The 15,410-nt window shown below is 51.0% G+C and overlaps 2 protein-coding genes across 2 annotated transcripts in view; one reads left to right on the top strand and one right to left on the bottom strand.

The window, feature by feature from the left end:
- The first annotated feature begins 730 nt into the window (after window positions 1-730).
- The window catches only part of WWC2 (WW and C2 domain containing 2), a 120,421-nt gene continuing 105,741 nt past the window's right edge, over window positions 731-15,410 (top strand). The window contains exon 1 of the mRNA XM_049771416.1: window positions 731-973. Within this exon, the coding sequence (XP_049627373.1) occupies window positions 843-973 (131 nt within the window). The 5' untranslated portion in view covers window positions 731-842. The remainder of the gene's footprint in view (window positions 974-15,410) is intronic.
- Window positions 1,581-15,410, bottom strand: part of LOC126006151 (60S ribosomal protein L38-like) — a 34,030-nt gene continuing 20,200 nt past the window's right edge. Inside the window, 2 exon segments of the mRNA XM_049771492.1 lie at window positions 1,581-1,744; window positions 5,770-5,780. Of these exon segments, the coding sequence (XP_049627449.1) occupies window positions 1,581-1,744; window positions 5,770-5,780 (175 nt within the window).

The raw sequence follows: 15,410 nt of genomic DNA, 5'->3' as shown, positions 1-15,410 counted from the left end.
AGTCCCCTGGCCTTCGCGGGGGAGAGCCAGGCTGGGAGTGGGGAGTGGGGGGTCCCCCAGTTTAGGCAGCCCAGCTAGGAAGCGCGCCTGCTTCCCTCCCACCTGATCTTGGGGCTCCCTTCCCCTCCCCAGCCCGGGCCGGGCCTCCCCAAGCCTCCCCGGGAGGGCCTCCTCCACTCCAGGGCGCGCCAGGAAGGCGCACGCAGCGGCTCCCGGGAGCGGCAGGGTTAAAGGCCTGGAATGTGGCGGCGAGGAATGTGCATGCAAATGAGGTCGGCGCGGGGAGGGGGCACGGGGGGGGAGCGGAGCGCATGCCAATGACATGCAAATGAGGGCGGCGCGGAAGGCGGAGCGCATGCTAATACCGCGCGGCCCAGCGCGGCGCGCGCGCTCTTCCCAGGCAGCGCCTCATGCTAATGAGATGCAGATGAGGCCGGCGCGGGGCGGGGCGCGTGTTAATTTAATGCAAATGAGGCGGCCCGTCTTGTCGCTTACAGCCGCCGCCGCGGCCTCTCGGCGGAGCTTCCCGGATCCCAGCCCAGACGGCCTGGGCGCCGCGACCCTCGGCGGCCACCGGGGGACGGGGAAGAGGAGGAGGAGGAGGAGGAAGAGGCGGAGGCACAGAGCAGGAGGAGCAGGAGGAGGAGGAGGAGGAGGCTCGGCTTGCTCCGACGCAGACATGGTGGACTGATCCCCGGCGGGGCCGAGACCAGGCTTTGCTGAGTCCGCGCGCCCCCCGCGTGTCCCCCGCAAGCCCTGCACGCCCCGCGCGGCACCACACGCCGTGCCTGCCCGCCCAGGCCCTATGGAGGCGCCGCTCGCCGGCGAGGCCGCCGCCGATCATGCCTAGAAGGGCCGGCAGCGGGCAGCTGCCGCTACCCCGGGGCTGGGAGGAGGCCAGGGACTACGACGGCAAAGTCTTCTACATCGACCACAACACCCGCAGGACCAGCTGGATCGACCCCCGGGACAGGTGGGTGGGTCGCGATCGGTGCACCCGGGGAGGGGTTGCCCGGAACGCGGGCGGGCGCGGGGATGGTACGTGCGGCCCAGCCCCGGGAGGAGCAGCCGTCGGCGGGTTTGGGGCGCCCTGGAGCGCACGGCCTCTGGAGGAGCGCACGGCCTCCGGAGCCGCCCCTTGCTCGCCACCCCACCCACCCCACCCCCAAGTCTCACCTCCCCGGAAGGGTGGGACAGCCGCTCAGGGGCTGACACCCGTGGGCCGGCTAACGGACCCGGAGGGGCAGCTGGATCTCGCCTCCGAGAGGCCCAGTGGAGCTGGGAGGCTGGGAGCGCGCGGGAAGGGCACCCCCACTCCACCCAGAAGGCCTACGTGCCAGGTGGGGGGGGCGCCAGCCGCAGCGGGGCCCACCTGTGGCATGAGCTCCAGGAGGCATCCGCCCTGGTCTGCGGGGCGCCCCGACGGGGGGCCAATGGGGAGTCTCCCTCCTGGCACCCTTGCTTCCCAGCCGGGTGTCTGTCTGCCTGCCTGCCTGCCTGTCTGTCTGGACGGTGATCGGGGTTGTGCTGGGCTTGCCCCCCACTAACAGACACCCCGTTTGGACGGACACACGCTGCAGCTAGCCCGGGAAAAGTGGAACGTGCTGTTGCAGAATCGCAAAGCGGGAGGAACGGACGCGGGTGGCCGTGGCTGCGCCCGGGCCGGCCCGGTTCCCGGTTCCCGGCGCGCACGCTTCCTTCCTGCTATAGCATTCCGGAGGTGGCTGTGAGGAGCCTCTGGACCCTGCGGGCAGAGGGATGGAGGTGTCCGGACTGCTGTTCCTTTTCCCCTCTACAGCTTCCATTTTACACTTTGGAGATTGACTGCCCCAGGAATCCTGGAGATTCCACTCGGGCCATTTGCAAGTTCTGCCTTTGGGAGGTGTGTCTGGCTGGGGCGTTCTAAGGAGCCATCCTGGGCGAGAATGCCAACTCTCTTCCTTTTCTTTTCTTTAGTCTTTTTTAGAATCATTTCTGCCCTTTCTGGAATGTGGTCTAGGGGGTAGGAGGTAGGCATTAGTATCTCTCGGGTTAGACTTGGTCCCCACCCCCTCTTCTCCTTTGGAAGCCCAGATGGTCTCATGCTTTTTATGCTCAGTTCCTTTCACTCTCTAAGAATGTTGTTTCTGGGAAACAAAAGGTTCTTGAGCAGCTAGGAGGGAGTCATAAAGGACATTATACATTTATGGACCGATCCTTGCTAAATTATCCATGAAGGTATATAAGGTTTTAGGTTTCCCTCCTGGAAGGAGGAACGCTCCTGCCTCAGCGGGCACTGGTTGGCATGTGGTGGTGGTGGTAAACTTCATCTGAGTCAACGAGCCCAGTGCCATGGCCCTTGGGAGTTCCTTCACAGATAGCAGATGTCAGGGTGGCAAGCACTCAGAGGTGGTTTTTTTCAATACCCTGAGTACACCCTTGACGTTGAGCTGAGTTACTGATTCCTTGATAACCTGAGAGTTTTAGCTTCTTGCAGTTTCCATGATTCCTTGCCTAGCTGAGGCTTTTTCTCTTCCGCTGTCTGCTTGTCTCCTGCCCTGGGTCAGCCTGAATGCATGAATGGCCAGAATTCGGAATGCCCAGGAGGAAGCCGGGAGAGAGCCAAGGCTCTCCCTGCAGCGTGGCTTATCTCTCCGGAGTACTGCTTCAGGAAACCAGTGAAGCGTGGTGGTGGCGTTTATAACCAAGAGGGAACCAAGAATCCACCCTTGTCAGGATTTGGAATCATTTGTAGGGGACAAACTGTTTGGTCCTACATGAATCCTCAGAGTTCATCCAGTTTCCCTGGACATTGCTGGGTCTTTAAGTCTTTGGAGATAAACATATGACTTGCATATAAACATTATTAGGTCTGTCTCTGTGTGAGTTGGTGAAGATTAATACCAGGAGGGTCCAAGTCAATATTATTAGCCCCTCTGTATGTATGTATGTTTGTTTGTTTGTTTGCTTGTTTTGGAGTCACACTCAGCAGTGCTCAGGGGTTATTCCTATCTCTGAGCTCAGAAATTACTCTTGCAGGCTTGGGAGACCATACGGGATGCCGGACATTGAATTTAGCAAGGCAAACGCCTACCCCCTGTACTATCACTCCGGGCCTTAGTTTTTCTTTTTAAAAAATTTTGCAGGGAGGAATGGGGACCACCCTCATTGGTGAGGGGGCTTACTCCTGACTGTGCTCAAAGAGCTTGTCTGATATTGTTTGGGGACATCATATTGGGTGCCAGGGATTGAATCGGGGGATCGAATCAGTGTTGGGTGCATGCCAAGCAAGTGCCTTGTCCGTTGTATTATCTCTCTGCACCGGCATTTTTTATTTTTATTTTTTTTGTTTTTGTTTTTGGGTCACACCCAGCAGTGCTCAAGGATTACTCCTGGCTCTATGCTCAGAAATCGCTCCTGGCAGACTTGGGGGACCATATGGGATGCCGAGATTCGAACCACTGACCTGCATGCAAGGCAAATGCTTTACCTTCATGCTATCTCTCCGGCCCCAGCATTGTTTAAATTTGATGGTGTTTTCTTTGCAGATTAAGTTTTGCTAAATAGTGTGAAAGGTACTTGGGACTGAGAAGCTGGGAGGAATTTTGGTCTAACTATTAACTCAGGCCCATTTCTTTGCACACTCTGCTCACATCTGGCTCATTGGAATGTGGCCTTCTTTGCCAGGATCAAATGACAATCCTGAAAGAGAAGTGATATGATAAACAGAAGGTCTCTCAGGCCAGGTAGTTCAAGTGCATGGGCTGATTCATCCTGTCATAGTTGTTGACTAAGAAAATCAATCTGTGGTTTTGGTCCATTGTTGGAAGGTGAGAAGTCCCTCAAGGAGGATGTCCCAACTCTTTGTGAATGCTGGAACCTTCCAGGAATCAGGACCAGTCTCCACTGTTACTGGGGACACCGAAGATTTATTTGCTTAAAGAAAGTAGCTTTTATTGGGCAGGATATGCTGAGTGATTTTTTTTTTTTCTATTTGAAATGGGGCAGTAGGTCAGATATACTTGGAAACATCTGGGAATCATGTCCATCTGATGATGGAGAGAAAAGGGATTTGACAAGCTTATCATTTCATCAGAGTATTGATGTATTAAAAAATTGATGTATCACTTAAAAGTACTTGCTGCCTTTTTCATTGTTATTTTGTTTAGGAGGCCACACCAGTGGTGCTCAGGTCTTTCTCCTGGCTCTGCTTAGGGATCACTCCTGGCAATACTTTAGGGGACCATAAAGGGTTCTGGGAATAGAACCAGGGTTTGCCATGTGCAACGCAAACACCTCACCTACTGTCCTGTGTTTCTCTCTGCTCCTGCTTATGAGCTTGGGGAATTGTGAGCTGAGAGACAATATGCAATGGGACAGGGGCAAAGGTGTGTGTGTGTGTGTGTGTGCGTGTGCATGTCATGTACACGTGTGCATGTGTGTCTGTGTGCGCACATGTGCTATCACAGGTCACACTTGTGGCCACACACTGGATTGAACTATTGCCACTGTTTTCTTTATATTCATCTGTTTGTTGGGGTCTCCTTATTAGGGGTTCTAAAAGCCACTCCTGGCAATATTCAGGCAGGTCCGTGACAGGGTCCAAGAATGTGGCACCACTGCCCATCCCTTCAGTACCAGGTAATCTAGGGCCACACCCAGTGGTGCTTAGGGGGGGTAGTCACATGATAGCCCTCATCTAACTGCAGTCAAGTGGAACCTCACAACCTTGCCAGCCTCTCGTTGCTTCTTACCTGGGTGAGTGTCGATGAGCTTCTGAGTCTTGCCCCCTTTTTTGGGAGGTCTCCCCACCGTGTCTCAGGAGTTGGCTCTGCGGGCCAGATGAAGTCATGTGCTCCACCAGGACTGTCCTGGCTGAGCGGCACCTCAAACTCAGGCCTTTTCCACCAAGGCAGAGAGCAGCCCTCCCAGATTAGGGACCTAAAGGTTCCCCAGGGGTTCTGCCAAGGATTAGAGAAGTGGGTGGGCTCTGGGTACCCTGATGGGGAAACTGAGGCACAGAGCCTGAATACTCCCAAGGGTAGAGATACATTCCAGCACTTGTGGTCCATTCATCCATCCACCTAGGTGATGTGTGGCCCTGGTCATCCTACCAGGGTGCTGCCCGGTCCCCTTCAGTCCTTACTGGTTTCCTGCCCCTCTTTCCAGCTCTTATCCCCCCATGCCCAGGACACCCCAAGAATTGTTTCTGTGCAGGCCTGGGGTAAGGTGGGGAGAACTGGGGAAACCAGAGTGAGGGCCAGGCAGAACCTGACAGTGCAGCATCTTTGGACCCCAAGTTCTGTCAGGAGCCTTAAGGGATGGGCCTGTGCCCTCGTGGACCAGCTTCCAATCGGGCTGGGCTGGCTGACCACTGCCCTGCCCCTTACAGCACTCCCCAAGCTCCCCCAATTTTGTGCTTCCTGTAGCAGCCTCTGTTCACATCCACTAACATTTATGGCAGGCCTGGCCTTAGAGTTCCTGCTAATGGCCTGGTGCCTTTTAGGTAACCACTGCCCCAAGTGCAGGAGGAAAAACTTAGGTGAGATAAATAATATTATGGGGGATGGTGGGTTAGCCACATTGGACTCTGCTCAGCCCTGCTGGCTCTCAACTCAGGAATCACTCCTGGCGATGCTGAGAGAGCCATAAGTGATGCCGGGAATCAAACCCCGATTGTCTATGTGCAAGGCAAGCGCCCTCCCTGCTGTGCTATCACTTTGTCCCAGGGATTAATAATGAACTCATTATTTTTACTTTGGGTCACACCCAGTAGTGCTTGGGACTTACCTCTGGCAGTTCTGGGCTGGAAAGATATGAGGTGTCAGGACTACAACCCGGGTTATTTTATTTTCCTTTACTTGTTTTCCAGCAGCCTGATTTGTTTTCTTGAATTTCGTTGAGAGATATACCAAGCCAGGTCCCTCTTTTATTCTCGGGGCTGGATAGGTGGCACTAGTGGTAGGGTGTCTGTCTTGTAAGCACTTGCCTAGAACGGACCACGGTTCAATCTCCAGGTGTCCCATAGCCAGGTTCCCCCAAGCCAGGGGCGATTTCTGAGCGCATAGCCAGCAGTAACACGTGAGTGTCAAAACAGGTGTGGCCTAAAAAACCAAAAAAAAAACAAACATTTTTTTTAAATTCTCAGCCAACCTGGCCAGAGGTTCAATGCATAGGCCTAACTAAGAACTTGACGTTGCTTGGGCCTCTCAGTATTAGGGATTATTTGGGGCCACCCTGGCAGTGCTTGGGTCCTTCCAGAACCACACCCGATGATACTCAAGAGAACATATAGTACCAGGGATACAACCAGGGTCAGCCGCCATGCAAGGCCTTGAGTTGAGCCTGGTCCGAGCTCTGGAGCCCTAAATCTGAATCACTTTTTACTTCCGGTTTTTTTTTTTGGGGGGGAGGTGTGGGGCACACCACACCAGGCGGCGCTCAGGGTTATTCCTGGGTCTGTGCTCAGAAATAACTCCTGGTAAGTTTTGGGGACCATATGAGATGCCAGGAATTAAACCCAGGTCTGTCCCAGATTGGCTGTGTGTAAGGCAAACGCCCTACTGCTGTGCTATCTCTCTGGCCCATCACTTTTTACTTCCATTCCTTGCATTGACCATTATGAGTCAGCGGGACAGTGACGTCAAATTCAAGTTCAACTTGCACTTCAAAGGTTTCCCATTCCCTCTGGCTGCCTTTCCCTGAAAATTTGCTTTGGTATCAGGTAGGTGTCAGCGGTCAACCAGCCACTAGCTGCTCATTCAAGGGTTTCTGGGGGGACAGTGAGAAGGAAGAGGATATCAGCTCAGGTCTCCCCACTGAGAGAAGCTTAGAGGTGCCTGGACACAGGGTCAAAGAGAGTCCTTCTGGGCCAGAGGATAGCACAGCAGAGAGGGCTTTTGCCTTGCATGTGGCCGAACTGGGTATGATCTCTAGCATCCCATAGGGTTCTCTGAACCTGCCAGGAGTGATTTCTGAGCACAGAGCCAGGAGTAACTCCTGATCACTGCCAGTTGTGGCCCCAAACACCCTCCCCCCCAAAATAAGTCCTTCTGCCCCACTTTCCACTTCAAGTAGCTAGTCCTCAGGAGACCTAGGGCTCAGTGGCTTGAGGTGGTGGCAGATGGGTCGGTCACCAGTGAGGTCAGGGGTGAGGAGAATACTGCTAGTTCGTGATTAACTTCCTTTAGGGTGGTCTCATGTTACACTCAGAAACAATTACTTTTTTATTTTGATGAAAGACTAAGGCTGCTACGTTTTGACTAATAGTATAAATATGTGAATTACTTATAGGAGCAAAGCAAACAAAATCATTCCTGAGAGTCTTAATCACGGCAGGCATTGTCCCCGAGAGCCAGAGTTTGTTCCTTTCCAGCAAGCCCTGGGGCTGGTGCCAAGTAATTTCTGCGAATTATTTGAATGATGATGATAGCTGAAATGTGCAAAATTTGGTAATAGGTTTGTTTTCCTTTTTTAGTTAAAAAAATTTTTTTTTGGGGGGGGGCTGGAGAGATAGCATGGAGGTAGCACATTTGCCTTGCATGCAGAAGGACAATGGTTCGAATCCTGGCATCCCATATGGTCCCCCGAGCTTGCCAGGAGCGATTTCTGAGCGTAGAGCCAGGAGGAACCCCTGAGTGCTGCTGGGTGTGACCCCAAAACAAAACAAAACTAAACAAAACAAAACAAAAAAACCTACCACACCCACCAGTTCTCAGGGGTTACCTCCTGGCTCTGTGCTCAGAAATTACTCCTGGTAGGCTCAGGGGACCATATGGGATGTCGGGGATTGTACTCAGCCAGCTGCATGTAAGGAACTCCCCGCTGTTGCTCTGTGCCCTGTTTTCTTTTTATTATTTTTTTAACACTATGGGAATCTAGCTTTCAAAAATTGCCAAAGGGACTGGAGCGATGGCGAGGGGGGGAGCTTGCCTTGCACACAGCCAATCCAGCTTCGATCCCTGGCATCCCATGTGGTACCTGAGTCTGCCAGGAGTGATCCCTAAGATAGCTGGGTATGGTCAAAACACCCCCTCCTTGAAATACACACACACACGTATACATGTATATATAATGATACATGTATATAACACACAAAGAAGTGTATATATATTTGTTAATTTTTATTTCTTTCTTTTTAACACACTTTGCTTTTTAATGCTTCCTGGAGTGAATCCTCGTGTTGTGACTAAGACTTAGTTGGGGTCTTTTATTTTATTTTATTTTATTTTATTTTATTTTATTTTATTTTATTTTATTTATTACTTATTTGGTTTGGAATCAACATCCGACACTGCTCTGGGTTCACTCTTAGCTCTGTGCTCAGGGATCACTTCCTAAGTGGGGCTCAGAAGGGGAGGAACCTTATAAAATGCCAGAGATTAAACCTGGGTCAGCCATATGCAAGGCCAACGCTCTGCCCACTGTGCTATCTCCCCGGCTCCTTCGTAGGGGACTTTCATACATATTTTGCAGCTCTGTGCCAGTTGGAAGGCTCTTCAGGAAAGAGCAACTGTGTTTTCATTTTCGATGCCATTCTATTCTTGGGGTGGAAGTGGTGGTTGTCCTCTATGGTCACCTGCCATCCGGGACTCCCCCCAACTCATTCCCTTTCACAGCCTACAGGCTCTAACTACACGATGTTGCTTCCTTTTAAACTGGGGTGATGTTCGCACAGATAGTGCCCTGATGGATGACACTACTCCGTTCTTAGCTAAACCCTTTTTGTGTATCTGAATGTGGATCCTGTTGGGCAAATCTGCAGAAAGGAAATGGGTAATTCTGCGATGAACATTTTTGGGGGGATTTTGAGAGGGAGTGGGAAGCCCTCCTGAGGGTGCTGGGACTGAGGTGTTGAGTGGTGCCTGAGATTAAAGCTAACGTCCTGCACATTCTAGAACCCATCTCCCTACACATACACTCACACACACACACACACACACACACACACACACACATACACACACACACACACACTAATGAAGCTGGAGGTTCTCTGCATGTCTGTCCTCACGGTCAGAGATGGGGCAGCCGAGTTTCTCCACTTGTCACCACACTCTGCTCGATACTGGGCTGTTCAACACCGTGAGATCTTCTAGGGTCTTGGTCTGGGGTCCTGGCTATTTCTTCTGACCCTTGCCTCTGCCCACACCCCTCTTTTGCTTTGGCTGAGGGAATATTCCAGAAGAGAGAGAATGAATGTATGAATGAATAGCTGCATTCTCTGCTGAACCATCGTTTTTATTTAACTTGCATGTTGGGGCCACACTCAGTGCTACTCAGGGCTCACCCCTGCTGGCTCTGTGCTCAGGAGTTACTCCTGGTCGTCTTGGGGTGGGGGAACCCTATGGGATGCCAAGGACCGAACCTGGGCTTGCTGCCTGCAAGGCAAGCGCCTTTCCCGCTGTGCTGTCTCTCCAGTCCCTTTGCTGACCCATCTGGATCTCTCCCTTCTCCCCAGCCTCAAGGCTTGGTGCAATGTCTATGTTGAGTTGTGGACCCCCTTAATCAGCAGAGTGAGGTGGCAGCAGCCGCTGCCCGGGACTCCCTGATATCAGCTCTGATAAGATCCAGTTGCCTCCAGTCTGTCTCCTGGGCTGAATCACCGGAGCAGACATGAGCCCAGAGCTCTCTCTTCTCAGGTGTCCCAGAACTCAGGCCCACTACTGCCCTTCCCCCTGGAGTTGGGGGCTTAGAGTAGGTTATTTTGCCCTGTTTTTGCCCTGTCTCCCATCTCTCGAGACACTGACCCTGCTTCCACACTATGAGGTTCCCAGCAATATTGCTGCCGAGAGATCTAGAACCTTTATTTATATGAACTGAAAATTCAAACGCTAATTTGAAAAACGTTTAGGGGCCAGAGAGTTTTTTCAGTGTTTTTTTTTTATTATTAAATTATTATTATTTTGGGGCCGGGCGGTGGCGCTGGAGGTAAGGTGCCTGCCTTGCCTGACCGCGGTTCGATCCCCCGGCGTCCCATATGGTCCCCCAAGAAGCCAGGAGCAACTTCTGAGCGCATAGCCAGGAGTAATCCCTGAGTGTCACAGGGTGTGGCCCAAAAACCAAAAAAAAAAAAAAAAATTATTATTATTTTTTAGTTTTTGATTTTTTTGGTGAAGGGTCACACCAGGCAGCACTCAGGGATTACTCCTGGCTCTGTACTCAGAAATCAGTCCTGGCAGGCATGGGGGACCATATGGGATGCCAGGATTCGAACCACCATCCATTCTGAATCAGCTGCATGCAAGGCAAATGCCCTACCATTGTGCTATCTCTCCAGCCCCGTTTTTGTTTTTTGTTTTTTTTTTTTAAACACTTTGGAACCAGGCCCGGAGAGATAGCACAGCAGCATTTGCCTTGCAAGCAGCCGATCCAGAACCTAAGGTGGTTGGTTCGAATCCCGGTGTCCCATATGGTCCCCCGTGCCTGCCAGGAGCTATTTCTGAGCAGACAGCCAGGAGTAACCCCTGAGAACCGCCGGGTGTGCCCCCCCCCCAAAAATAAAACCAGTTTAGAACCACACCTTGGTGTCTTTCAAAAATGGGCAAAGAAAGGCTGGATCAGGAGGGTGTTTGCTTTGCACACAGCCATCCTGGATTCAAATCACCGGCATCCCACTTGGTTTCCCTACACCCCACCAGGAGTGATCCCTGTGTGAGTGCAAAGTCAGAAGTAACTCCTGAGCACTGCCAGGTGTGGCTCCCTCCCCCCATATATATATAAAGAAAAAGATAGCTGGAAGGTTGGAGGGGTAGTACAATGGGGAGGGTGTTTATTTTGCACATGGCTAATCCAGGTCAATCCCTGGCATCCCATATGGTCCCTGACCATCATCACCAGGAGTGATTTTTGAGCATCACTGGGTGTGGCCCAGAGGTAAAACAAAAATTTTTCTTAAATGCAGTAATAAAATTTGCTTATACATGGATAGATAGGAGAGTATTATGCTGAGTAAAATGAGTCAGAGAGAGCGATACATGTAGACTGGTCACATCATTTTATGGGATATAAGAAAAATAAAATATAGTGTGGTAATAATATACAGAGACAATAAATAGAGAAGAGGGCCAGGAGGGCCAGTCCACGGTAGGAAGTTTGTTACAAAGAGTGGAGCTGTGTAGTTAGTATAGAAACAGAAACACCATCACAATGATAGTTGATACTGATCATTCTGGGCAAGAAATGGGTGTTGGATGGGAATAAAAGATATGCATGGCATGCCTTTATTAACAGTAATGTAAACCATGATGTCTAAAAAGGAAAAAAGGGAGAGACAGACAGACAGACCGAGTGGGAGAGAAGGGAGGACAAAATGCCTGCCCCAGAGGCAGGCAGAGGGGAGGTTGGGAGGGAAACTGGAGACATTGGTGGTGGAAAACATTCATAGGTAAAGGGTGATGGATATTGTAAGACTAAACCTGAATCATGAGCAACTTTGTAATAAAAATCTTTAAATAAAAAAAAAAGGCAATAAAGGAAGTAAGACAAACCAAGAGGTATGGACTCTATTACAAAAGTTCATTATTCCATCCTGTCTCCTCAGAAAAAACGGTAGTAGACCTCAGGTTTGATTAAAATAATTTTTTTTCTTGCATTGCTTTTATTTGGGGACCTCACCTTGAAGTATGAGAGGAGGTTTGGAGCAGAGGGCCTGCACCTAGGTCTCTGGCACCCCCAGTACTTGGGGGGAACCATTTGGTGCTAGGGCTCAAACTCCAGTTTCCTGTCTGCTTGGCTGAGTCATATTCTTGGGCCTGTCAGATTTATTTATTTATTCAGTTTTTGGGCCACACACCCGAAGCATTCAGGGATTACTCCTGCCTTTGCTCAGGAATACTCCTGGCAGGTGTGGGTGAACCCTATGGAATGCCGGGGATCAAACCCACGTCGGCCTTGTGAAAGGCAAATGCCTTTCCCACTGTGCTATCTCTCTGGCCCCTCAAAAAACTAACAAAAAGCACACAAAGCAGTTGGAAGTGTTTTTCCTGTCATTCAAGTGTGACCACATTACAAACTGAGTATTTTTATGGGTTATTTTAGTATGTATAGCCTGGAGGGTAGGGAAAATGGGGGCCCAGGGTCCAGCCTGGCTCCCCGTGGCCCAAACACAGCTTGGCAGGAGGGGCTTTCCCTACCTCCTGTCTGGGACCAGCCAGCAGAATCCTGCATCCGTTTGTCACGGCTCACCAGACCTGAAATATTTATTCTCGGACTCCCCAGAATAGGTTAGTCAGCCCCACGGTGCAAGACGGAATGATGAAGCCCCTGAACTATTTCCTTAGAGACATTTCCTTGTGTGTTTATTTAGGTTTGGGCCACACCAGGGACAGCTGTGGCTTCTAACTCCCGGCTCTGTGCTCTAGACCATGCATTGGCAGGGATCAAACCTGGGCCTTTGTACGTGCAAAGCTTGCAGAGCTAAACCATCTCTCCACACTTCTCCCTGCAAAAAATGTCTGCGTTTGTGGTACAGGGGCTCACTCTTAGTAGGGCTGGGGGAGAAGAGAGGAAGAGCCATATGGAAGGCATGGGATCGAACCTGCGTCAGCTGTGTGCAAGGCAAGTGCCCTCCCCGCTGTGCTATCACTTCCAGGCCCAGAAAAAGCCTCCCAGCGCCTCTAGCTTACCTGCTCTGCTGTCTCCCTGCCACCCTGGTTGTGGCTTTCCACACACACCCAGAAACAGCAGTTTTTATCTTAGGTGATCTAGGGCCTGTGCATTAGCCATCAGCAGCCGTGTCTGTCCTCTTGCGGAAACTCAACTAACTAAGGTGCGCGTTTGACCGATTCACACAAATGCTGGTTTCGATCTTTTGAGCTTTCTCGAAGTTAAACCCAGCACAATACATTGCGTCCTTCCCTTCCCCTCTCCAAGTAGCTCAGTTGCATTCAGGGACCTGAGGGATGCTTTTGGAGGACCCCTCTCTGCTTGTGTCACAGCTTAGGCTCTGTTTGGACACTTCAAAGTGATGACTATGACTGTCTAGGCTTGTGGCCGGCAACCTCAGTATGACGAATATGATGATGATGATGACCCAGCTGGGGGATGCCAGACTTTCTTTCTACTGCATCTGTTGCACTAAGGGGGCTAATTTAGGCGATTTTGGGGTCGGAGCAAAAGCACAGTGGGGATAGTGCTTACCTTGCATGTGGCAAACCTGGGTTTGATCCTCAGCATCCCATAGGGTTTCCTGAGCACCGATCGTCAGGAGCAATTTCTGAGCATAGAGCTAGGAGTGACCTCCTGAGCACTGTTGGGTATAGTCCCAAAACAAACCTCTTCAACCCCCCCCCCCCAAATTTAAGAAGCTGCTTCTAAGAAGATGCTAATAAGGCATGTGGGTAGGAAGGGAACCAGAGAGCAGGGGTGGGGGGAAACTTGGGAAGGTGGTCCCACTTGGGGGTACCCAGGGGATTATTGGCAGGATTCAGGGCTTTGGGGGAGAAGCATGAGGGGAATGGGAGAGCTGGGTAAGTCTGCCGTGCTTAGCCCCCAGGGTCACTCCTCTGGTCATGGTACTCTCTAGGGCATCACTTCCTTCCATTGCCTGCTGGGTACCTGTGATGGTTCAGTCTGGTGCCTGGTGGAAGTCCCAGACGGCAGAACTGCCAGGTAACCTGTTGAGTGCACATGTGGGGCTCCAGGGATTGAACTTGGGACCTTGTGCTTGTAAGAAAGATGTTTTAAGCTACTTTATGGCCCCCTAAATCCTGAGGAGGTCTTATTCATTGAACTTAATTATTATATTTTGGATTTTGGGCCACCCCCAGCTATGCTCAGGGCTTATTCCTGACTCTGCTCAGAGATCACTCAAGGTACCATTGGGGGTACTGGGGATGGAATCTTTCTTGGCTGTGTGCAAGGTGGGCGCCCTCCCGTGGAAGGAAAGGACTATGGAAGGAGCACTAGTAACCCTATTACTGGAAGCATAGGAACATGGGTGAAATCTAGCTGGTCATTCTGGTGTCCGCAGGAGTTGGCTGCCGAGGGTCATCTGACTGAGATTTGAGGATACCCCAGACAAAGCTACCAGCATCCAGCTCTGAGCCGGATGTCCCCACTGTGTGCTGTCCCCACTGTGCTTTTGCTTTGACCCCTAGATGGCCTGTTTTTAGCCCCCTTAGTGCAAGAGACACAGTTTTTTTCCACAGTTCTAAAGTTATTTGTGATTGATATTCAATTTTAAAATGCCCAACACCCTTCACCAGGGCATATTTCCTGCCACCAATATCCACAGTTTCCAGTTTCCCTCTTGCCTTCTCCTCTGTCTTATCCCCTGTGGAACCCACCTCCTTTTAGACCCTGTGGTTCGCAATATTGTTAATGAAGGGACATCATACCTATCACTTTTCTTCCTTCCAGCACCCAGTTCTTGTCCAGAGGGATTATTCTCAATGCACGTTATTCACAGTGCTCCCTTCTTTGCCCTCACTGCCCTCCTGCATGGCAAGCTTCCCACCATGGACTGATCCTCTTGACCCTCGTCTCTATTGTCCCTGGATATCATTACCACACTATCTTTTTTTTGGGGGGGGGGCACACCTGGTGACGCTCAGGGATTTCTCCTGTCTATGCGCTCAGAAATCGCTCCTGGCTTGAGGGACCATTGGGGATGCTGGGGAATTGAACCACGATCCGTCCAAGGTCAGACTAGTGCAGTGCTTCTCAATTATTTTCTATCATGCCCCCCTAGGAAGAAGAAAACATTTTTCGCGCCCCCCCCTCACGCGACTGTAAGTAGTAGATTTATTAAAAAAAAAAACAACACTTTGGGGCTGGAGAGATAGCATGGAGGTAAGGCGTTTACCTTTCATGCACAAGGTCGGTGGTTCGAATCCTGGCATCCCATATGGTTCCCCGAGCCTGCCAGGAGCGATTTCTGAGCATAGAGCCAGGAGTAACCCCTGAGCACTGCCGGGTGTGACCCAAAAACCAAAAACCAAAAAAACCTTAACCTGCAAAACAAAAATATATAAAATAATTTGAGCTGATTTTTTAAATCAGAGGTGATATCTGGATTAATGGCTACAATGAGCACATTTTACAATGCATAGTTTTTTGAAGTGGGGTTTGAAGCAGGACACAGCAACTCTTAGCTCCAGAGACATACAGAGACATAAACAAGGGGCTTAGCTTGTTATGACAGTGTTTGCCGAGGTCAAATGTGCCCCCCTTTACAGAGCCTCGAGCCCCCCCTGGGGGGCGCGCCCCACTATTTGAGAAGCACTGGCCTACTGCAAGGCAAACTCCCTACCGCTGTGCCACTGTTCCGGTCCCTATTACCACATTATTTTTTTTTTTTTTTTTTGTTTTTGGGTCACACCCGGCGGTGCTCAGGGGTGACTCCTGGCTGTCTGCTCAGAAATAGCTCCTGGCAGGCACGGGGGACCATATGGGACACCGGGATTCGAACCAACCACTTTTGGTCCTGG

The sequence above is a fragment of the Suncus etruscus genome, chromosome 4 (assembly GCF_024139225.1).
Source record: "Suncus etruscus isolate mSunEtr1 chromosome 4, mSunEtr1.pri.cur, whole genome shotgun sequence".
Classification (NCBI taxonomy): domain Eukaryota; kingdom Metazoa; phylum Chordata; class Mammalia; order Eulipotyphla; family Soricidae; genus Suncus; species Suncus etruscus.
Note: the sequence above shows the minus strand (reverse complement) of the source record. Positions and strands in the feature narration are given on the sequence as shown.